The sequence below is a fragment of the Gopherus evgoodei genome, chromosome 22 (genome assembly GCF_007399415.2).
Source record: "Gopherus evgoodei ecotype Sinaloan lineage chromosome 22, rGopEvg1_v1.p, whole genome shotgun sequence".
NCBI classification, from domain to species: domain Eukaryota; kingdom Metazoa; phylum Chordata; order Testudines; family Testudinidae; genus Gopherus; species Gopherus evgoodei.
The window spans coordinates 12,935,765-12,959,186 of NC_044343.1; the positions used below are offsets into that span (position 1 = coordinate 12,935,765).

The following is a 23,422-nucleotide window of genomic DNA, read 5'->3' on the forward strand; positions in this document are numbered from 1 at the left end:
CTGGGCGCCCGGCGCGGGGGTTTTACGGCCCGGCGCCCGCCCCGCTCGGCCGAGCCCCCCGCCCCGCCGCGGCCAGGGAGGGACAGGGGCCAAGCGCCCGGGGCCGGGGGCCGGGCCAATGGGGAGGGCGGTGGAGCGGGGCGGGGCGAGCCGGGCCGGGCCCCGCCCCGGAGCCGCAGGGATCGCCGGGGCTGCGGGCCGGGCTGGCGCTGGCGGGCGGCGAGCGGGAGGCTGTGATTGCTGCGGGGGGGGGGGGCGCTGCGTCTGGGCTCGCTGGCCAGCTCCGGGCCTCAGTTTCCCCACCTGTTAAAGTGGGGCGGCGACAGTGAGCCTCTTGGGAAAGCGCCTTGAGGCGGCACGAGCCGGGTGTTATTAGCAGCCCTGCCCGGCCGGCCCTACACCCCGCTCCGGAGCTCTCCCCGGTGCTCGGCGAGGGCGGTGTTACCCGCTGCCCGGGAACCCGGCCTGGCCGACCTCGCTGCGCCGATTGACGGGGAAGGAAAACCTGCCTCGTGCTGCTGTTTTGTTCTCTACACCCCAGATTGTTCCATCAAAATAGCGCACAGGTGCCCCCTGTGCCCCCGAAAGCCGCGCTCCGGACAGCCCCCGGGGTCACGGCGCGGGCCTCTGCCCGGTCCTAGTGTAAACCGCGGGGCTGCGGCACTGCACGTAGGGGAGGCCCAGATTCAGTTGTGGGAGCAGCTGCCCTGGCTCCCTCTTTAGCCAGTGGAAGCTTTGCTACTTTGGGGTGCAGGCTGCATCGGGCGCTCCTGAGCCCCTGCAGTTTGTGGGGTTCTTGCCAACAATTGGCTGGATCCGGTAAGATTGGTCTAGAGAACAGCTGAGGGTACGAATGCGGAACTGCATTGGGCAGAGGAAGTGCCCAAGGCCAGTCAGTGAGCTAAGCAGCTGCCTTGCAACGAATCCATGCGCAGGAGCCTCTTCCCAAAGAAGGGGGACTCCGCAGAGCTGAGGCAAAAGGTGAAGGTGTAACGGCAGCGTGGCTTTGAAAGCAAGTCCCGCTTCTCAGGGTCTTCAGGGGGCATTGTGGGTACTGCTCTTACCCTTGTGACCCAACCGGGGCCCTGTGAGCTGTTTCCAGTAGAAGGAGAAATTGCTGGTAGAGCCAGGTATGTTCTTTGGTGCAATCCTGTTTACTTAACAACCGTTATACACAAAGTCCCGTTTCCCTGAACACAGGGCTCAGGCAGCAGCAGAAGTCAGACAGCTCCTTTGCTTGCTAGTCCAAGCCAGTTTTCCAGCCAGCACTGTGCCCCAAAAGCTTCCTGTCAGGACCATGTTCCCAGCGCTTCTGTTAATGTCTGCCTGGCTTCCTGGCCTGCCTGTGCCCCTCCTCTCACACTCGGACAAAAACAGTCCCACACTGAGAGCCACAACCTCTGCATCTGAAACCCCTTGGCCACATGTTCATCTTAGATGCACAGATTCCAAGGTCAGAAGAGCCCCCTGTGATCATCGTCTGACCTGCTCTCTCCTCTGTGTGCCCTGTGTTTTAGTTGCTCCTGCTGTTCTTACATCCCCTTACATTGCTCCTGACTGAAAGATGGTGCTTACGCGCCACCACAATAATGCTTTGCAAACCAGGCTGTAAATGTCAAACTCGAACTGCTCCTGTGTCTCTCAAGCACTTATGGAGGCCGTTAACCTAACTGCAACCAACAGGCCTAGTCCACGAGTCAAGTTACTCATGCGACTAATATTGGATCCTGCAAACACAGCGCTAATTTTAGGCCCTACCACGGCACCACATGTGAGCAGGGGCGCTCGATGGGCGTGTGTCTGTGCAATGAAAAAAATATGGCACAATGGTTCTAATTACGTGAGTAATTGTTTTGCACTATGACTCGCTTATTATTCACCCGATGCCATAGCTATGCACAGACAACAACAGAGAGGAAGGGCTCAACCGAAGAGACAAGGGGTCTAATTCTGCACTCATTCTGTACGTCCATGCAACGCGAGCGCTAAACGCCGAAGCAGGATTCCCTGCTGTCGCCAGCACTCGGCACCCACTGAGTCTGGTATAAATCACACAAGGTGCAAGGCAGCGCAAGAATCAGGCCCGATGTCTCTTTTCCAAGAGAGTTACAATCTAAGGGCCCAATCCTGGAAACAATACGAGGCATCTGGGCCCAGATCCTCAAAGGTATTTAGGCTCCTAATTCCCTTATGCACCTAACTGCTGCTGAGGGCCTGGGCCATGTTTACCGCAGTGAGTAACTGTTCTGCGTTCCAGGAGCCAGCTGATGGGAGTGAACGCTACACGCCGGTGTTTGCAGGATCAGGCCCTAACTAAATACTTCCTAAGATTTAATTTCATTTAAAAAATATTAAGGACAGCTTTCAACCATGGGTGCCTACAGCTGGAAAAGGCCACATACCAGCAAGGTACTCTTTGTATTATTAAAATCAAGCACTTAAATCCATTGTTAGGTGTCCAATGGCTTCTCCGTACTGGGGGTTTTGCACCAGTGCACACCCCTCAGGTAGATGCGCCAGCATCAAAAGTGATCTGGCTGCCTTTGAGGCACCCAGGTGTGCAAGTGCAGGCTTCACTTTTTAACATTTCCCTGCGTGTGCCAGGGATTGTTTGGCTTAATTAAGCCTTAGCCGAGCGGAGCCGAGTGACCTGACTCCAGAGGCGCTGAAAGGTTTCCATGGATTTCACCATTCTCAGCGCAGCGGTCGTATCGCTCAGTTTTTAAGGAACGCTGCCAGCTCGGTAGGGCTGTGGGTTCTTGCTGCTGCTCTGACCTCTGGACCCCTCTAACCCTTTTGGGACTGGGGCAAATCTCCCTAGGCTGGGAAGACTTTTCTGCGCTAGTCTAAGGTCCTTGAAGCCCTGCCCCTACCCCTGGTCCACAGCCCTGCCCAGCAGAAGAAAATAACACGTTTCTGTGGGTTCCTCTCAGGGGCGTTTGGAGGTTCCGTGCTCTATAGGGTGACAGCCCAACCCGCACCCATTGTCTAACTCTCCCTCCCGCCCACTCACCCAGGACCCTCCCCTGCCCAGATCCTGTTTACTCTGCACAGACATCCTGATGTTAACATGGATGGTCCCCGTGCATGTTTGTTTTTCGTGTTATTTCCCTTACTGAAGACCATGCTATAACTGCCTGGCACCTAGACTACAAACCGAGGCTCTCACCTGGCGGTAGCATGTCCACACGGGCAAGAATAAACCGTGTGGAACATCCTTTGGCTGCAGCTGTGTTCAGACGTGGTTATTTTTGCAGTCCACACAGGATGTCTCTGCCTCTTTCTCTCCCACACAGCAACAGACGCCTTTTCCTGAGAGCTGCCTCCTTCACCTCTAACTTCAGCCCTGTCTACACCCCCCCCAAATCAACCACATCTGGGCCCCTGGCTCAAACCCAGGCCCCAGCTCAGTGCGAGCCTGGCCATATGTGACAGGGTAGATGGGAGGGCTGAAGCTCGGTTGTGCAGTCTGAGGGCGGCTTGTGGAACTCATTGCCACAGGAGGTCGTGCTCACTCAATGTGCTTTGGGCCAGAACCCAGTCACCTGTACAGTCAGCCAGGAATGTCCTTCCCCTCATGTACAGGTGTGGTGGGATGTGTTTTCAGGCACTCATGGGTGTGTGTGTGTGGGGGTTATCCTCCTTTTAACCATCTGCAGGGCTGGATTAACGCAGGGGCTGCAGCCCAGGGCCTCAGGCTAAGGGGTGCCCCGCACAAATAAATCCATAATTATAGACAATTCAGTGGTCACCCAACTCATTGATCGTGATCGACTGGTCGATCCTGGAGCCTCTGCCAGTTGCTTGTGATCTCCGGGCCACTAAAAATCCAGCGGTGCAGCAGGGCTCAAGCAGGCTGCCTGCATGCCATGGCCCCACACTGCTCCCTGAAGCAGTCAGCTGCTGGCACGTCTCTGCGGCCTCTGAAGGGGAGGCAGTTCTGCGCTGGGAATTGGTCAATGGAAGCTGCAGGGACGGCGCTTGTGGGTGTGGGCAGAGCACAGAGATACGCTATCCTCCTCCCCTCAGAGGCGCACAGAGAGGTGCCAGGAGCCGGCTGCTTCTGGGAGCATCGTGGGGCCATGGCATGCAGGCAGCCTTCCTGAGCCCTGCTGCACTGCCGGTCGGGAACCACTTGTAGTAAGTGCCTCCTGGCCAGAGCCTATGCTTCTCACCCTCTCCTGCACCCCAACTCCCTGCCCCAGATCAGAACCCCCTCCTGCACCTAAACTCCCTCCCAGACCCTGCATCTTGTCCTGCGCCCCAGCTCCCTGCCCCAGGTCAGAATCCCCTCCTGTGCCCAAACTCCCTCCCAGACCCTGCATCCCGTCCTGCACCCCAACCCCCTGCCGCAGGTCAGAATCCCCTTCTGCACCCAAACTCCCTCCTAGATAGAAACTAATCTAACAGCTGTTCTGAGGGAAGAAGTAGGCTATTTTGAATTAACTTAACTATATTCTACATGTCTGAAGACTGAAATGTAACCACAGAATGGCTTTATGTTAATTAAAAGGCAGGTTTAATATAGCATTAATAGCTCCAATGCCATAATCGTGATCATTTTGTTTTAAATTAGGAAAAAGACTTGTGTACAGGGGCCCAGCAAAATCTAATAGCCCTAGGCCCACAGGAGAATTTATCCAGCTCTGACCATCTGGTATTGGTCCCTGCAGGACATCCGACTGGATAGCATGTGACAGGATAGTGAAGACACTGTTCTGCAGAAAAGGACCTAGGGGTTACAATGGACGAGAAGCTGGATATGAGTCAATGTGCCGTTGTTGCCAAGAAGGCTAATGGCATTTTGGGCTGTATAAGTAGGAGTATTGCCAGCAGATCGAGGGATGTGATCATTCCCCTCTATTGGACATTGGTGAGGCCTCATCTGCAGTACTGTGTCCTGTTTTGGGCCTCACACTACAAGGAGGATGTGGAAAAATTGGAAAGAGTCCAGCGGAGGGCAACAAAAATGATTAGGAGGCTGGAGCACATGACTTCTGAGGAGAGGCTGAGGGAACTAGGATTATTTAGTCTGCAGAAGAGAAAAATGAGGGGGGATTTGATAGCTGCTTTCAACTACCTGAAAGGGGGTTCCAAAGAGGATGGATCTAGACTGTTCTCAGTGGTGGCAGATGACAGAACAAGGAGTAATGGTCTCAAGTTGCAGTGGGGGTGGTTTAGGTTGGATATTAGGAAAAACTTTTTCACTAAGAGGGTGGTGAAGCACTGGAATGGGTTCCCTAGGGAGGTGGTGGAATCTCCTTCCTTATAGGTTTTTAAGGTCAGGCTTGACAAAGCCCTGGCTGGGATGATTTAGTTGGGAATTAGTCCTGCTTTGAGCAAGGGGTTGGACTAGATACCTCCTGAGGTCCCTTCCAACCCTGAGATTCTATGACACTGTTTGTAAAGTCAACTGTCCCAGGAAAACAATGTGGGCTGAAAATGCTTTGCCAGAATATTGAGCTGCCCACCTCTCCCCAGAGCCGATCAGATGACACAGCTGAGATGGAGGACGGCCTTGAGATTAAAGCACAGGACTGTGAGTCAGGCAGAGTCGTAACTAGGTATTTTTGCACCCGAGGCCAGAATATAAAATTGCGCCCTCCCTTAGGGGCGGCTCTTTGGCAGCAATTCGGCGGCGGTTCCCTCAGTCCCTCTCGGAGGGAAGGGCCTGCCACCGAATTGCCGCGGAAGAATGAATGAGGCAGCGGCATAGATCCTGCGATTTTGAGGGGTCAACTCATGATTTTTGACTGCTTGGGCTGGTATTGTTGCTTCCAAGATGGTCTTTGGTTCCAGTCCAGTTCCAATCCAGAGAGGGACTCCCAGGTTAAGAGAGGAGGGAGGTGCTGGATATCAGCAGTGGCCACTAGGGATCAGCAAGTGTCCTGAGAATGCTGGGAGTTCAGGTCTGCAGGGCAGGATCAGGGGTGGCAGGTTTGTAGAAATTTTGGTGGTGCCCAGAACCTGCCCCTCCAAATTCCCCCCCACACCTGCCTAAGGCTCTGGGAGGGAGTTTGGGGATTGGAGGGGGTGCAGAGGGATGGGGTGCAGGGGTGAGGGCTGTGGGTTGTGGCTGGAGAGGAAGGGTTTGGAGTGTGGGAGGGGCTCAGGGTGAGAGTAGGGGTGAGGGCTCAGTCTGGGGCTGGGAATGGAAGGTTTAGGGAGTGGGAAGGGCTCAGGGTTGGGGGCGAGAGTAGGAGTGTGGGGAGGTGAGGGCTCTGGCTGAGGCTGGGAATGGGAGGTTTGGGGTGTGGGGGGGCTCAGGGCTGGGGCAGAGGCTTGGGGTGTGTGGTGAGGGCTCTGGCTGGGACTGGGGATGAGGTGCTGGAGGGGCTCAGGACTCGGGCAGAGGGTCAAGGTGCAGTGGGGGAGTGAAAGCTCTGACTGGGGGTGTGGGCTGTGGGGTGGGGCAGGGCTGGGGATGAGTTTGGGGTGCAGGCCGGCTGCTCCGGGACAGGGGCCAGAGAGGAGGACTTCCCCCCAGCCCTTTCCCTGCCAGCAGTACCAAGTTCTGGGGGGAGGAGCCCCCCTTTCCCGTCCCCCCCAGCAGCACAGTCACCCCCACCACTGTCACTGCATGTGCTCCTAGGGCCCCTCACAGGTCCAGGAATCTCTCTCACCTCCCCCATGGTGGGTGCCAGTGGGTGCTGCGTGTGCCTCCTCCCCTGCTGTTGCCCCTGACTGTAGCCTCACTGGGGGTGAGGGATGGGGCGGGCTGTGCTGCTGGAGGGTCCCATTGGAAAATGAAAGGGTTGGGGTGCGGGGAAGGGCAGGCTCAGAGTCCGTCTGCCCTGGCAGTGAGATGGGGGCCCTAGGACCCTGTGGCAGCAGTTGCTTCAGGGAGGCAACATGGAGCTGCTCCGCTCTGTGCTTAGAAGGGGAGGGAAGCAAGTCGGGGCTGGGGGACACTTGGGGGAGGCACAGGGGGACTGCGGGGGGGAAGATCACCCGGGTTTTAAATATTATGGGGCAGGAATAGCTCAGCGGTTTGAGCATTGGCCTGCTAAACCCAGGGTTGTGAGTTCAATCCTTGAGGGGCAAATCCTTAGGGCTCTGGGGCAAAATCAGTCCTTGGCACTGCTAGTGAAGGCAGGGGCTGGACTCAATGACCCTTCAGGGTCCCTTCCAGTTCTAGGCGCTAGGCAGAGCTCCATTTATTTCTTTATCTCTGTGCCAGCCAGTGGCTTTTTTCCTGCATCCCTGGGCTTTGTGTGTCTGAGGCAAGTGTCTCACTCGCCTCGCCCTGTCATGGAGTCACGGAGCGATGCTCTGGAACTGCTCCCCACCAAGCCAGTCAGGACTTTGGGGAACCTCCTCTCCCTTGGAGCAGACTTGTTCAGGGCAAGAAGCTCACACGTCTTCACCTCCTGGGTCTCTCCTTGGAGCATTCTGCCCTCCATGTGCTTCCCCCAGCGAGTCCGCCCAGGCGGGGTCCTGGGGAAGCCAGAGCATCCTGCACCCCCACTTTGCAGTCAGACGTGACTCTCAGCCAGCCAGTAACACAGAGGTTTATTCGATGACAGGAACAGGGTCTAAAACAGAGCTTGTAGGTACAGAGAACCGGACCCCTCAGCCGGGACCATTCTGGGGGGCAGTGAGCCAGACCCCCACGTCTGCCCTCACTCCTCGTCCCCAGCCAGCCCCAAACTGAAACCCCTTCCAGCCCCTCCTCTCTGCTCAGCCCCTTTCCCAGGCCAGGAGGTCACCTGATTCCTTTGTCTCCAACACCTTCAGCTGGCACCTTTGCAGAGGAGGGGCCCAGGCCATCAGGTGCTAGGAGACAGTGTCAGACATTTAGGTGCACTGGCCCTTTGCTCTGCAGCAATCACACACCCTTATCCCACCACCTAGATATTAAGAACTGCATAGGGGACACTGAGGCACACACCCTTGTTATAGCACTAGAGTCATGGCTCCTGAGCTCTGGGCTTGGCTCTGCCCCTGATCCGCTGTGTGACTGTAAATAAGGCCTTTAACCACTCTGTGCCTCAGTTTCCCCATCTGAAAAATGGAACATAAGAATGGCATGCTAGGTCCGACCAATGGCCCATCTAGCTTAGTATCCTGTCTTCTGAAAGTGGCACGGGCCACCTGCTTCAGAGGGAGTGAACAGAGCAGGGCAATTATCAAGTGATCCCTCCCCTGCCATCCAGTTCCAGCTTCTGACAGTCAGAGGCTTAGGGACACCCAGTGCATGGGGCTGCATCCCTGACCATCTTGGCTAATAGTCATTGGCAGACCTGTCCTCAATGAATTTATCTAATTCTTTTTTAAACCCAGTTATACTTTTGGCCTCCATAACATCCCCTGGCAATGAGTTCCACAGATTAACTGTGTGTTGGGTGAAGTACTTTCTTATGTTTGTTTTAAACCTTCTGGCTATTCATTTTGTTGGGGGAACCTGTGATTCGTGTATTATGTGAAGGAAATTTCACAGGAATGAAATTTCATATAGAAATTGTTCCAGATCCCTAATCTTTTATGTTGCCCTTCTCTGTACTTTTTCCAGTTCTAATATACGTGTTTTGAAATGCGGTGACCAGAATTCCAAGCTGTATTCACAATGTGGACGTACCATGGATTTATATAGTGTTGTTATGATATTTTCTGCCTTATTATCTATCCCTTTCCTAATGGTGCCCAGCATTCTGTTCGCGTTTTTGATTCCTGTGGCACATTGAATGGATGTTTTCAGAGAACTCTCCACGATGCACTGGTGGATTATCCAATGGGCCCACAAGGGAAAAACAGAGGCAGGGCTGCAGTGGAAGGGGCAGAACAGAGGCAGGACCGCAGGCAGAAGGGGGGGGTGGAGTGACCGTTCTGGCACCAGCCCCCACTTGCTCTGGCCCGGGGTTCCAGGAGACCTTAATCCGCCTCTGCCACAATAACTCCAAGATTTCCTTCTTGGCTGGTAACAGCTAATTTAGTCTCCATCTTTTTGTGTATATATTTGGAATCAGTGTTCCCTCGAATTTTTTACATCCATGTGCGGAATGAATTTTGTTATGTGCACCAATAGGGAGGTGATGTGAAGTGGGGGTGGGGCCGAGGGGTTCGGAGTGTGGGAGGGGGCTCAGGGCTGGCGCAGAGGGTTGCGGTGCAAGGGGGTTTGGGCTCTGGCTGGGGATGCGGGCTCTGGGGTGGGGCTGGGAATGAGGGGTTCAGGGCATGGAATGGGGCTCAGGGCTGGGGAACAGGGTTGGAGTGCAGGGGTGTGCTGGGGTGGGGCTGGGGATGAGGGGTTTGGGGTGCAGGCTGTCCCAGGGCTGTGGCGGGGAGAGAGGACTCCCCCAGTCCTCTCTCACTGCAGCAGCTAGGGGCTGAGTGAGAGGCGCCTCTCCCAGGTCCGGTGGGGCTGGGTGGGTCGGGCTCAGGGAGGGACGTCTCTCCCTGGCCACTGCAGTTCCGGTGGGGCTTACAGAGAACTTAGCTTGGGATCATGGTTTCCAATCTGCATTACTTTGCATTTATCAGCATTGATTTTCAGCTGCTATTTTGTTGCCTAGGCGCCCAGTTTTGTGAGATCCCTTTGTAGCTCTTCGCAGCCTGCTCTGGACTTAACTGTCCTGGGTAATTTTGTATCATCTGTCAACTTTGCCATCTGATTGTTTACTCCTTTTCATAGATCATTTATGAATATGTTGCACAGCACTGGTCCCAGTACAGATCCTTGGGGAACACCACTATTTTCCTCTCTCCATTGTGAAAACTGACCATTTATTCCTACTCTTGGTATCCTGTCTTTTAACATGCTACTGATCCATGAGAGGACATTCCCTCTTATCCCATGACTGCTTAGTTTGCTTAAGAGCCTTTGGTGGGGGACCTTGTCAAAAGCTTTCTGAAAGTCCTAGTACACTATATCCTCTGGATCACCCTTGTCCACATGCTTGTTGACCCCCTCAAAGAATTCTAATAGATTGGTGAGGCGTGATTTCCCTTTACGAAGGCTGCATTGACTCTTCCCCAACCTATCGTGTTCATCTATGTGTCTGATAATTCTGTACTTTCCTCCAGTTTGCCTGGTACTGAAGTCAGGCTCAAAAGCCTGGAATTGCTGGGGCTGCTTCTGGAGCCTTTTTTTGAAATTGGCTTTACATTACAATCATCTGGTACAGAGGCTGATTTAAGCAACAGGTTACATACCACAGTTAATAGTTTCGTATTTTGGAATTTCTTCAGAACTCTTGGGCGAATCCCACCTGGTCCTGGTGACTTATCGCCGTTTAATTTTTCAATTTATTCTAAAACCTCCTCTATCAACTCCTCCATCTGAGATGTTTCCTCCGATTTGTCACCTAAAAAAGAATGGCTTAGGTGTGGGAATCTTTCTCTTCCTCTGCAGCGAAGACTGATGCAAAGAATTCCTTTAGCTTCTCCACAATGGCCTTGTCTTCCTTCAGTGCTCCGTTAGCATCTCTATCGTCCAGGGGCCCCACTGGTTGTTTGGCAGCTTCCTGCTTCGCATGTACTAAAAAACATTTTTGCTGTTAATTTTTGTGTCTTTTGCTAGTAGTGCTTTATGTTTTTTTAATTTTTTTTGCCTGCTTAATTATACTTTTACACTTAACTTGCCAGAGTTTATGCTCCTTTCTATTTTCCTCGCTAGGATTGGACATCCAATTTTTAAAGGATGCCTTTTTGCCGCTAACTGCCTCTTTTCCTCTGTTGTTCAGCCATGGTGACATTTTTTGGTCCTCTCATTATTTTATTTTATTTGGGGTTTACATTTTGTTTCAGCCCCTAGTATGGTGTTTTGAAATAATTTCCATGCAGCTTGCAGGCATTTCACTCTTGCAATGGTTCTTTTAATATCCGTTTAACTTGCTGCTTCATTTTTGTGCCGGTTCTGTTTTTGAAGTTAATGCTCCTGTGATGGGTTTCCTTGGTACTTTCCCCCTTACAAGGGCATTAAATTCAATTACATTATAGTCGCTGTGTTATGCATCGCTTAGGGCTAAATCAAGAATCTCCCCTTGTGGGTTCCAGGACTAGCTGTTTCAAGAAGCAGCCATTAACGGTGTCTAGAAATGTATCTCTGCACCTCGTTCTGTGGTGACATGTCCCCACTCAGTATGGGGAGAGATGAAATCCCCCATCATTACAGAGTTTTCTGTTTTGTAGCCTCTCTAATCTCCCTGAGCCTGTCGCAGTCACAGTCACCATCCTGGTCAGGGGGTCGGTAATTCATTCCTACTGCTCTGTGCTTATTCACGCATGGAATTTCTATCCACAGAGATTCTCTGGTACCGTCTGATTCTGATTTTCACTATATTTGACTCTGTGCTTCCCTTCACATACAGCGCCGCTCGCCCACAAGCACAGCTACTCTATCAGTCCTGTATATATTGCACCCCGGTATTACAATGTCCCGGTTATCATCGTTCCACCAGGTTTCTGTGATGCCGCCTGTATCAATAGCCTCATTTAATACCAGGTGCTCAGCTTCACCCATCTTAATATTTAGACTTCTAGCATCTGTGTACAAGCACGTAGAACATTTGTCACTAGTTAGTTGTCTGCCTTCGTGTGATGTCATTGAATGGGACTCTTTCATTTGACTGTTTCTCTGCAGTTCCTACCTGCACTTTATCGACCTCTATCCCCTCCTCTCTACTAGGATATAGAGAATCCCCTTCAGTAAATCCTCCGCTAAGGGATGTCTCAGAACTGTGTGTTTCTGCGCATCTCTCAGCTCCCCTCTCCTCGATGAACGGCTGAATTTGCCACGCCAGCAATCTGGTTCTGTTTTGGCTTCCGTGCAGCCCATCCTTCCTGTACAGGCTCCTCCTTCCCCACATGGTTGCCCGGGTCCTAATAAACCTAAACCCGCCTCCTAGCACCACCCATACGCTGGGGCCCTGCAGTTCTGTCCATCTTACTGGCCCCATGCGTGAAACTGGAAGCATTTCAGAGAATGCTCCCAGGGAGGGTCTGGACTCAAATCTCTGACCTAGCAGCCTAAATGTGGCCTCCAGGACCTCCCTCCTGCCCTGCCCTACGTCACTGGTACCTACATGTAGCACGACCACCAGCTCCTCCCCAGCACTGCACAGAAGTCTGTCTAGAGATCCACAACATTCGCACCCAGCAGGCAATTCCCCGTGTGGTTCTCCAGGTTATCACAACCCAACTATCTAATAACCAACCCCCCATTACTGTCTCCTGTCTCTTCCTAACAACAGGGTCCCCTCCCCTGGAGGGGTTTCCTCAGTGCGAGAGGATACCAGGACATCTTCTGGAAGGAGGGTCCCAACTACAGGACTCAGTTTCCCTCTGTTCTCCTTCCCCGAGACTTTCACCCTCCCCAGTAGCACAGAGGCTGCCAGTCTGGGGCTGGGCCTGCTCTGCTGTGTCCCGGAAAGCCTGGTCTGTGTCCCTGACTGTCTCCCTGAGCTCCTCCAGTTCAGTCACTCCAGTCCCCAGAGCCCATACTCGGTGTCCGAGGGCCCGGAGCTGTTTGTGCTGAATACACACATACACTACCTGCCTATAAGGCAGGCAACCGCACATGCTGCATTCAGGCTTAATTAGTTAATATTTGTAAAACTCTTTGAGCCTGTCAGGTGGAAAGTCCTTCAAACATGCAACATATGGTAAAGTGCCCAACAGTGCGTGTGCACCGCTGCCTTCCGTTGTGTGGAATCAGAACTGCTCAGCTGCGTGTCATAGGCCCTATACCACTAACAGAGATTTTCCTTTAACTCAAATGGCTGTGACTCGGAATCTGGGTTCTCTTGCCCATTGCTATAGTGAAGCTCAAAATAGCCACAGATGACCAGATTTTGTTTGAGTAGTTTACCTGTGCTTTGCCAGGTAGACTTCTCAGAGGCTCTGCTGACTAAGCCCGGGAGGCATTGAGCAAAGAATTCCCATTATCACCAGGTCTTGTGACTTTTGCAGAAACTCCCCCGCGGTTACCAAAGCAGATCATCAAGCCATTACATCAGCCAGCTCAAAGTTTCCATCTGTCATGTGAGGAAGGCTTTTGAATCAGTGAACCTAGAAGGAAGTGAAAATAAAACAATGGACTGGTAAATATAGCTTCTAGGGAACAAAACTAAAAAGAAATCTGAGAGAAACTTCTCTTGGCCTGCAGAATGCAGAGCTGGGAATTTAAAGCACTTTATAAACAATGAACTAAGGCCAGGTCTGCCCTATGGGGTGTCCTGTGGTACAACCCCACTGGGTAGAGTCTAGAGGCAGTGAAGAAAGGGGTTTTCCCTTTTTTGTAGGAACTCCACCTCCCGAAGTGATAGCAGCTGGATTGATGGGCGCATTCCTCCATTGACCCAGCTGTAGGTCAGCATAGCTACAGCGTTCGGGAGGTGTCGATTTTTCACGCCCCTGAGTGAAATAGGTAAGTCAGTCGACCTCACTTATAACTGTAGTCTGGACTATAACCTCATTATAGCCTTGGGAAGTAGGTGGTATTATAGTGATTTTATAGCAGGGTAAACTGAGCCTTCCTGCCTGCCCAGATAACCTGCCTGTTCCCAGAAGCATGATGTTTGCTCACTGTCATCACACCTGAAATGTGACTAGAGGTAAACAAATGATCCAGCCCTTTAACAAGTAAAATCCAGCCACAAGATTTCCTGGAGCGACTCTTGTAGTAACCAAAGCTGCACCTATGGGGCTAGAACCCAGGAGTCCTGACACGTGGCTTCCTGCACTGATCCCTGTCTAGATCATTTGCTCAGCTAATCTGGTGCCCCAGGGTACATGTGAAAAGGGTGAATTTAGCAATGCAGGCTGGAGAAATCCGTTCCCCATCTAAAGTTTAATGGGAAGCAGGAGTTCTTTCCTTGCCTCTGGGAACAAACCCACGAGGGCAGGTCTTACGCGGATGCTGACTCCGTGGCCCGTCTGGAATGAACAGCCACCCATGGGGCTGGGCTGTGGAAAACCTCTCCCTCTGTCTGCGTCGTTCCCTGGTGGGGCTGTCAGCCAAAAGGGGGCTGCTGTGAATGGCCTCTGGCCTTCTCCTTCCCTCTGGGCCGTGCTCTGTGACTCCCCAGGTAGCTGGTGGGTGTTGCTCCTTATCCACCCGTGGGGACAACTCTTCATGTTGCTGGCCAGCAGCCTCTGATTCCTTAGCTCTTGCCTGGAGCAACCTGCTAACAAGCCAAGGAACCAGTGGCTGCAATGCCAGGAGGGCTCCAGGATAGGCGACTCCTAGCATGGCCGCCGCCGCAGACAGTGCCATCCTTGGACAAGCCCCCCGGCAAAATGGAGAGTTTCTGGGGAGGCTCCAGCCTCCCGCTGACATTTGATGGATGCCCGACTGCCATGGGGCCTTGGACTCTCCCCCGAGACTGAGGTAGGAAATGCCCCCCAGCCAGTTACCTGGGATATACCTCGTGAATTGCAAAGCTCTGGAAATACCGTTTTGTCTCCTTTCTAGGGCAGAATCTACCCGACAGCTCAGCCTGTTCCCAGTCCCTCGGGGAAGGGATTTCCAGCAGGGTGAAGCCCAGGGCCTGCTGCAGATTGGTGCATCGGAGCGTGCGCCCAGTAGCGCATTAGTCAGTGGGCTGATGGGGCCCGTGCCCAGGGCCAACTGGGAGGCCCCCAGGGCCCCCCGCCCCAGCAGCCCCTGACCCATCCCCAGCAGCAGCTGTGGGATGGGGGAAGCCCCCCCAGGGACTCCCGACCCCATCCCCAGCAGATGTCCCTGGGCAGGGGAAGCCCCAGCGCCTGCCATCCATCCCCAGTGGAAGCCAGGGGCGGGGGCGGCAAAGGAAGCCCCTGTGCCCGACCCTGGTCCCCCGCAGAAGTGTGGGGATGGGGGAGCCCCAGCATCTGGATCCCAACTGGGCCCCTGGGACTGAAGGAGCTCTCACTCCCCGCTGCGCCCCAGGTGGCGCCAGGACAGAGCTTCTCCAGCGCAGAAAGGGTTGTGGGGCTGCACTGGGGGGCCTGAATGGGGGGACCCTGGGTGGAACAGAAGTGGCATGGCCAGAGAAGGGGCAGAAGGGGGTGGGGCTGTGGGTGGAGCTGCAGGCAGAAGGGGTGGAGAGAGGCCCCCCACTTGCTCTGGCTGAGGGCCCCAGGAAACCTTAATCTGCCTCTGCATGCACCTGCTAGCTGCAGTGATGTGGCTGAACCAGGACAAACCATCTGGCAGAGACAGGCCCCCAGTCAGTCCCACATGAGCAGTTTCTGTTCCTGCTTGTGAGCTGTTTGGGGCTGCGTGTCCGTACAGCTCCTGGCACGGTGAGGTTCTGCTCCATGGCTCGGGACCCGAGGTGCTACCAGCCTAGTCCCCACATCCCCCTGCCAGTTTGTGTGGGTGTTGCAGTCCCATGTTCTACGTAGGGGTTTTCTCTCCCCTGATGTTGTGTGAAAGACCAAATCAAACAACAGGGGAGCAGGGGCAGCCGCAACAAGGACCCTCAGTTGGGGCCACCTCACACACCTGCCAGACCCACAGCTGTGCAATGGTGACATCCCCCCTACGCACTCCTAGCTGGGGGCACTAGGACCCAGGCAGTGCCCTCTTCCCCTGAAACGTGGCCAACTCTGGGGAAGAAAAATTCCAGCAGATCCTAGCACCAGGCCACTTTGACTCTCACTATTCTCACCCCTGTACTGACTGGCTGGCTCAAACCCCTCCTTCCCAGTCTCACTCCCCCTGGTCCCAGTCCTGCTCCCAGCCTGCCCCCCCAACTGCCTCCCACTGCCCCACTCCCTCCCCTCATCTCCTCATCTAGCGAATCCCACCCAGGACAGACACAGCAATTTCTGCCAAGATCCTTCGGAGATCTTGAATTTAGTTTAAATAGTTTTGGAGGCCAAGTTCGTGTATTCTTGGGGGGGTTCCCCTGACTTCTCTAGGGGAGACGTGACCAGTGTTCTGAGCATCGAAGGACTTTTTGAAGCAACGTGCCAGACAAGAAGGAACTTTGGGGACAAACAAAGTTAAGTGGTTTTCCTAGGAAATACCTGGGGGGATGGGGGGGGGAGATGCAAATTCCAGCTCTGGACCCATTCTTTTGAAGCTACACCCTGAGGAGAGAAGCAACACCCTGAGTCTGGCTGATCACCGCCCCACCGTCTCTGAAGATCAAAGTCCCCAGCGGTGTCAAGGAAGGGCTGACCTGGGCACGTGTGCTAATGTTCAGAGCAAAAACTGCTATGAACTCGGGATCACAGAAAACCCCCTTGGTGGGATGAGAAGGGCTGACTCCTAGCAGAGCCCTTGTTGGAGCCGGGGTGATCTCTGGTAAGCTCTGGGGGTTCTTTTGTTGTTTCACTTTAAGAATGACTGTGCTGCTTAGAAAGAGCTGCGGGGCAGCTTGTCACTGGGGGCAGTTCCTTTGTTCATAGCCTTCGAAGGGAGAGAGCAAAGTGCAGACACTGGCCAGGTTAGGCCGTCTAGCTTGCTGGGGAACTCACCGTGTAGGCAGGGAACTGTGCAGCCTGGAACAACCCCAGTCTGGAGGGAAGAGAGAGAGAGACGTGGGTCTGCACCCAAGGGAAGTGATGGCTGAGAAGCCGGGAGCCTGGGGTGGGTGCCCATGAAGAGGAAATTCAGGTGCAGTTGGCCTGAACTGTTTCAACTCCCCACCCAAAAAGCTCCTAGCGCTAACGTGACATTTGCAACCATCGCTCTGCTCATAAGTTACATCCCTCCTGCTTCCTGGGGGTCAGTCCGGTTAATTTCAACGGGAAGCGCTCCAGGGCAGGGACTGTCTCTAACTCTGTGCAGTGCCCAGCCCTGTTCTCTGCTGGCCCTTCGGCCATCCTACAGTAAAAAGAACAGTGACAAGGGAAAGAGCTTGATAAGTGGTTCCACAGGGCGAACAACGAGACTGATTGTGCGCAACGTGTTCTCAGTGAGCAAACAGAAACCCAAGAAATGTTGGTATTCGCTCGTTTCTGTCAGAGCATTCAGAGGTGCCCAATGCAGGGCAGGGACATCAAGTATGATTTGTAAGTTGATAATGTCCTTTTAAACACGGTTCTTTCCCGCTCGCCCCCAGTCCTGCAAACCCTTGCCACGTCCATAACTCTACACGTCAGCACTGCCGCTGCAGTCCTCAAAACGCCTCACATGTGAAGCAGGATTGGGGCCCTCACGGCAGTGTTGCCAACTCTTTCTTGACTTTCTAGAGAATCTCCTGATATTTGGTAGTTTTTTCCTTAAAGCCTCAGCTCATGGAGTCTGGTGATTACCGGAGAATCTCAGCGTTTGTTTGACTCAGGTGTGTTTCTAGCTCTGAGGGTTCCAGAGAAAAGTTTGAACACGAGAGCCCCAAAGGGTCAGAAACCAGCAGGTGAATTAAAAGAACCTAAAATTGAACAATCTCGTGATTTTTAAGCCAGACTCATGATTTTTGGAGGCCTGATTTGTGATTTTTGAACTTTTGGGGTTGGTGACACAAAATGCTGTGGGAATGGGCCTTAGAAGCACCTTTGTGCCAACAAGCATGAGATGAGTTGAACTTGTAAAGTTATTTGTCCTCCAGGAGGGATTTAATAAAACCCAGGATTTCCAGATTGGAGGTCATTTGTGAGAGCTCTGTGTAAGCACATAGCCCTGGCGTCTCTCAGGTCACACACAACAGCTCACCGGATGCCACCTCTGCCAGTAATAACACATGTGTAACTAGACAATTATATTCCCAACACAAATGACAACATGTCACCACCCCCTATGGTAACACTGCTCACAGTCACTGTCACTGCCCCGGAAGGAAGAGACAATCGATGATAAACTGGTCCTACACTGGGATCTAAGCCAAAGAAATGAGAAAAAGCTTGAGGCTTATCAAGGTTAGAGATGGAAAAGATTCATCTGTTCACCTGCCTCGGGCCAGGGCAGGAGTCTGCCCTGCGGTGCATCTTCTAGCATTAGTTAAGTCTCCGCTGATGAGGTCTCCTCTGCCTCCCTTGGGAGATGACTGTCCTACAGCTTCATACATCTCATTGGCATGACATTTTTGCTGATCTTCAGCCTAAATTCTCGCCTTCCTCCTTCCCTCCTAGTGCTTGTGTAGCCTCCTGTCATAGCTTGTAAACGCTAACCACTAGCCTCGGCTTCCCACCTGAAAGTAAAGTAGGAATGAGGCTTACCCTACCCAGTGGGGTTATTGGGGGTTTTAATTAGCTGCTGTTCATTAAGCATGTTGAAGTAGAAGCACTTCATGAGTGGTAGGTAGTATTTGAACCACATGACACTCATTTATATATTATATGCAGCACAGGTAACGATGTCTGCAGTTAATGTGGGCTGATATTTCCCATTATAAGATCCCATTGTCAGGTGCCAAACATAAATCATTTGGGCTGAAATTTCCTATTGGAGATGCACCAACCTCCTAGAACTGGAAGGGACCTTGAAAGGTTATCAAGTCCAGTCCCCTGCCTTCACTAGCAGGACCAAGTACCCAGATCCTTAAGTGGTCCCCTCAAGGATTAAACTCACAACCCTGGGTTTAGCAGGCCAATGAACTGCTGAGCTATTCCCCCCCCCCCCCGAAATTTCCTATGCTGGGCATTTGTCTCCGGCTGAATTTTTCTGGAAAGTTTCAGCTCAGACAGTTCAGCCATTTCTGACCATGAAATTCAGGAGCAATAAATTGTTTTTGGCTGTGTTAAAGAAAAAATCAATTTTGTTGAGAAGCTCTAGCGCCCCCATGCTTTGGGGCAGGACCCTGTTGTAAGGGGGCTGCCGTGATAAATTCCTTGTGAAAATGTGCTCAAATCTGGACAAGTCCTAAGCCTCTGAATAATCTCAGTTTGCACATGCTCAGAAGAACCGTGTTAGAGTTGGGCAGCCAAAGTCTCTGAAGATTCCGTCAGCACTGGGCATGCTCCCCCCCGAGCTCCCACTGGGACCAGCTGCGAATGGGCTGGAGGAGGGACAATGGGGGACCATGTGGAGGAGAGATCACAGAGCGACTGAGTATGCTCCATCCCAGAAATGCAAGGGCTGAGCAGGGCTTTCTCTGCAATTGGTGCTCAGGGCCTGGGGACTGGAGCTGTGACTGGGGAGGCTGTCCTGTGCCCTCCATGCCCCTACTCCTGCTGCCCCCAGGCGGCATGGCAGGGAAGGAGGAATCTGCCAGACTCTAATGCAGAGGGGTGGGGAAGAGCTGTGGGGCAGGAGCTCGAAGAACAGCTGCCTGGGGCAAGAGGGGACTAGGAGCAGGAGGCAGAGGGGAAGAGGGAGGTGTAGGAGATGCTCAGGAATGGAGGAGGATAGGAAGGGGGCAGGGGGATGGGTGGATCATGAGCAGGTACTGGGGACAGGGCAGGAGGACAGGAGTGCGTGTCTATGTCGGGGAGACAGGGCAGAAGTTGAGGGGTAAGAGGGGGGCCAAGGGGTAAAGCAGTGGGCGGAGCACAAGTAGGAATCATGTGGTGACAGGAAGTGTCGAATGCTGGTCCCAGGTAGTCAGGCCTGGTGGTTGGAGCAGAGGTCGGAGCTGGACATAGGGTCAGGATTGGGCCGAGGGCAAAGCTGGAACCAGGGTCCAGGGGCAGGCCGGGGTCAGAACTGAGAGCAGAGTCCGTAGACAAGCCAGAGTCCAGATGCAGGGTGAAGGTCAAAACTGCGTAGTCAGAGTCTGGGGGTCGGAGGCAGGGCTGGAGCAAGGTCAGAGCTGGGCACGGAGCAGAGACAGGAACTGGGTCGAGCACAGGCTGGCAGGCTAGGGAGCCTGGAACCACGAGGCAGCAGGAGGCTCCTGGCTGGGTCGGCCTGTTGCGCAGACTGACCTGCAGCTCAGGTGGGGTTGTGGAAATACCTGAGCCAGGCAGTCATCAGAACTGTCTGCTCAGGAACAGGCTGCAGCCCCGTGAGCGCTGAGTGGGTGAGCGGCTCTGTCGGAGCCTGTCATGGCTCAGACTCCGATTATGTCACGGAGATCACGGAAGTCATGGACTCCCCGCAGCTGCCCAGTCGCGGGTGGCAGCTGTGGGCCCCTGCAGCTCCCAGCTGCCCCCAGGGCCAAGGGAACCTGGTGTCATGGAGTGTGGGGGAGTCAGGGCCCTGCACCCCTCTGCCTGAGATTTACCGTGACTCAGCCAGCCAGTAAAACAGAAGGTTTATTAGATGACAGGAGCACAGTTCCAAGTAGAGCATGTAGGTACAACCAGAACCCCTTAATGGGGGGGTTAGGGAGCTTAGACCCCAGCTTGGGTTTTTTTGCATTGCACTACCCAGCCCAAGACTGAAAACAAAACCCCCTCCAGCAGCTCTCTCCCCTACCCCCCCTCCTCCTTTTCTTTTTTCAGTTTCTGGGCCAGAAGGTGTCACTTCTCCCAACCCCCCTCCTGCCTCAGATTACTGCTTCCTTCAAGGGAAGTCCCCCATCCCCAATGCAACCCCCCTGCAACATTCCCAGGTCAAATCCATCCCCTGCTCCGTCACACCTGCCATGACAAAAACTTAGCCTTAGTCATGACACCTACTGAAGTGCTGGGGATGGGCGGGCATAAGTCTGCTCACATCTAAAGCCTCCGCCCCCAGCTTAACGGTGGAGCTATCAGATCCAGGCATCAAAAAATTGGGGGGTGGGAGGAGCAAATGAGAAACAGGGATGGGAATGAGAGTCACAGTATAAAATCAGGGAGCCAGAGGGGGACACGGAGCAGAGAACCCCGGACAGCACCCACTGCTCCTCGGAGGCGTCCAGGGAGCCGGTGGAATTCAACCCAGAGACATGACCTGAACAGGGATCGGAAATAGACCCCACAATCGCAGAGCCCTCCCTCCCCCCCATCCCACTTCCTTCTCCTGGTATGGTGGGTACCAGGGCCAGGAGGATGAGGAGGAGGGGTCTTGTGATTTCATGGGGCCACGGAGGGGTGTGCACAGATCAGGAGTGCAGGGAGAAGTGCAGCCAGAGCCGGAGCAGAAGGTTCTGGAGAAGCCGGAAAGGGAGCTACAGCCTGGAGCACTCGAGACAGGCGTGCGCCAGAGTCTCCCTCTCGCTGCAGAAGGGCCAAGTTTTGGGGGAGGGTCGGAACCGTGCCAGGTACACGCCCATGCTCACAGCTCCATGATGGCACCATCTGGAGTGAGTCATGGCAGCTGATTGAGCAGCCTGGTTTGTCTGCAGGTTTGCCTCACAGGAAGGACCACGGGGGACGGCACGGCAGCACAGGAGGAGGCAGGACCATGAAGGACCATGCGGCGGTGGAGGAGGAGCTGATGGGTCCACGGGCGACGGCACGGCAGCACAGGAGGAGGCAGGACCGTGAGGGACCGTGCAGTGGTGGAGGAGGAGGGGAGTTCCCAGGATTACTGGGAGGCGATGGAGGAGGTGAAGGTGGTCTCGAGGGACCACGTGGGGGTGGGGTGTTGAGGACGAAGAGTCATGGCCGAAAGGTCGAAGTGAGACAAGGCTGTGCAGGCAAGACAAGCCGCTGAGGGGGCCTCCCAAGGGATGTGGGAAGCTTCAATACCTTCTACCTCATACACGCAGACCCCTTGGGCCCCATGGGCTGGGCAGGAGGGGACAGGACGGGATCAGGGGTTAATTATTTCCCTGGTGCATTTCCATGGGCCCTGTGATAAATGAAGGGTGTGGGGGAGGGTTCCCTTTTATGGACACCCAGCAGCTATAAAATTCCTCTTAGTAGCTGCTCTCTAATTGTTCTACCAGTAAAGGGTTAAAAAGTCTCACTGCTATGACAGATAAAAGGAAGGGAGTGGGCACCTGGCCAAAAGAGCCAATGGAACTTCTAGAACTTTTTAAAATTGAAAAAGACTCCCCATTTGTCTGTCTGTTGATCTTCTCCTGGGGAGAGGCGGACAGGGCAGAGCTATGCTATAAGAAGCTTGGGTCATGTATTAACCCAGGTGCTTTGTTCTGCTTGTAACCTTTCAGCTGGACCTCAAGAAAGCGATTCTTGGTGCCTAATTCTTGTAGTTGCTCTTTTAAAATCTAGCAGTAGCCTGAGTTCCCAGATGTATTTTCTTTCTTTTTTTGTTAATAAAATTTACCTTTTTTAAGAACAGAATTGGATTTTTGTGTCTTAAGAGGTTGTGCACACGTTGTTTAATTAGCTGCTGGCAACAGCTGATTTCTTTTATTTTTCTTTGTCAGCTCTTCCCCGGGGGGGTGGGAGGGCTTGAGGAGGGTACCCCACAGGAAGGAATTCCCAGGTGCACCTTCCTGGGCTCTCAAAGGGGTTCTGCACTTGGGAGGTGGCAGCATCTACCCAGCCAAGGTCAGATAGAAGCTGTAACCTTGGCAGTTTAATACAAGCCTGGAGGGGCCAGTATTAATTTTTAGAATCCTTGTGGGCCCCCCTCTTCTGCACTCGAAGTGCCAGAGTGGGGAATCAGCCCTGACAGGCCCTCTCCTGTTCTTTGTGCTGTTCTCTCGATGGCGACTGTGCCCAGTGTTCCCTATAATTTTTCCCACCCGTGTGCGGAATGAATTTTGTTATGTGACACATCACCTCCATAATGGTGCACGTGACAACATTCATGTGGTGGGCATGGGGTCGAGGGCTTCAGTGTGTGGGAGGGGGTTCCAGGCTGGGGGCTCCTGCTGGGGGTGCAGGCTCTGGGGTGGGGCCAGGGGTGAGGGTCTTGGCGTGCAGGCTGACCCGGGATTACAGCTGGGAGAGAGAACTCCCCTCCCCTCTCTCTCCTCGCAGCAGCACCTGGGCTGGGTGTGTGTGGTGTTTAGATGTTGCATGTAATTATTAGAACTGGGAGCACTGGCTGTTGGGAGTCTGAAAGGACAGGAAGGAGGGGGGAGGAGTTGAGGCAGAGTGAGAGTTACAGAGGGTGCAGCAGCAGGTTGGTACAGAGGTTTCCACTCTAAAAATAAAGTCCTGTTGAAGTTATTAGTAACTTGCCTGGTTGATACAACGGGGGAGAGGCGCCTCTTCCTGGCGCGGCAGCTATGGGGCTGGGGCCATGGGATAGGCGCCTCTCCTTCAGCTGCGGCAGGTCTGGGGCTGGATTAGGGCCGAGGGAGGGGCACCCCTCCCCTGGCTGCAGCAAGTCAAGGGCTGAGTTGGGGCTGGGAAAGGGCGCCCCTCCCCTGGCCATGGCAGGTCCCTGCTGGGCAGATTCCCTGAGCACCTGCATGGCGCTTAATAGGCTGCTGTGCAGCCGCGTGGCCGCGCAGCTTACAGGGGACTTAGGCTGTGACACTATGCCCCATGTTCATGATAGAAATATTGTTATAATATGATTATTTCACAACTGTAATGTATTTGATGCAAGATAGGTCATGTGAGGTATCATTGGAAAGGTTATGATTTACTGAATATGATTATCCTATGTGTATGTATGTATCATTTTTGTATCTAAAGTTAGGAATATTGACTATACACCTATGAAGGAAGGCTGAAAGAATTGGGTTTGTTTAGTTTGGAAAAGAGAAGACTGAGAGGGGACATGATAGCAGTTGTCTAAAAGAGTGTCATAAGGAGGAGGGAG

The 23,422-nt window shown here is 53.5% G+C and overlaps 1 protein-coding gene across 1 annotated transcript; it reads right to left on the reverse strand.

Moving 5' to 3' along the window:
* Positions 1-10,425: 10,425 nt before the first annotated feature.
* Positions 10,426-14,932, reverse strand: LOC115638738. The gene is made up of 2 exons (XM_030540687.1): positions 12,809-14,932; positions 10,426-10,477 (listed from the first exon to the last, which is right to left on the reverse strand). The coding sequence occupies exon 1, from the start codon at positions 14,711-14,713 to the stop codon at positions 13,790-13,792; it is 924 nt and encodes a 307-aa protein (XP_030396547.1). The 5' UTR covers positions 14,714-14,932; the 3' UTR covers positions 10,426-10,477; positions 12,809-13,789.
* Between the last annotated feature and the right edge of the window lie 8,490 nt (positions 14,933-23,422).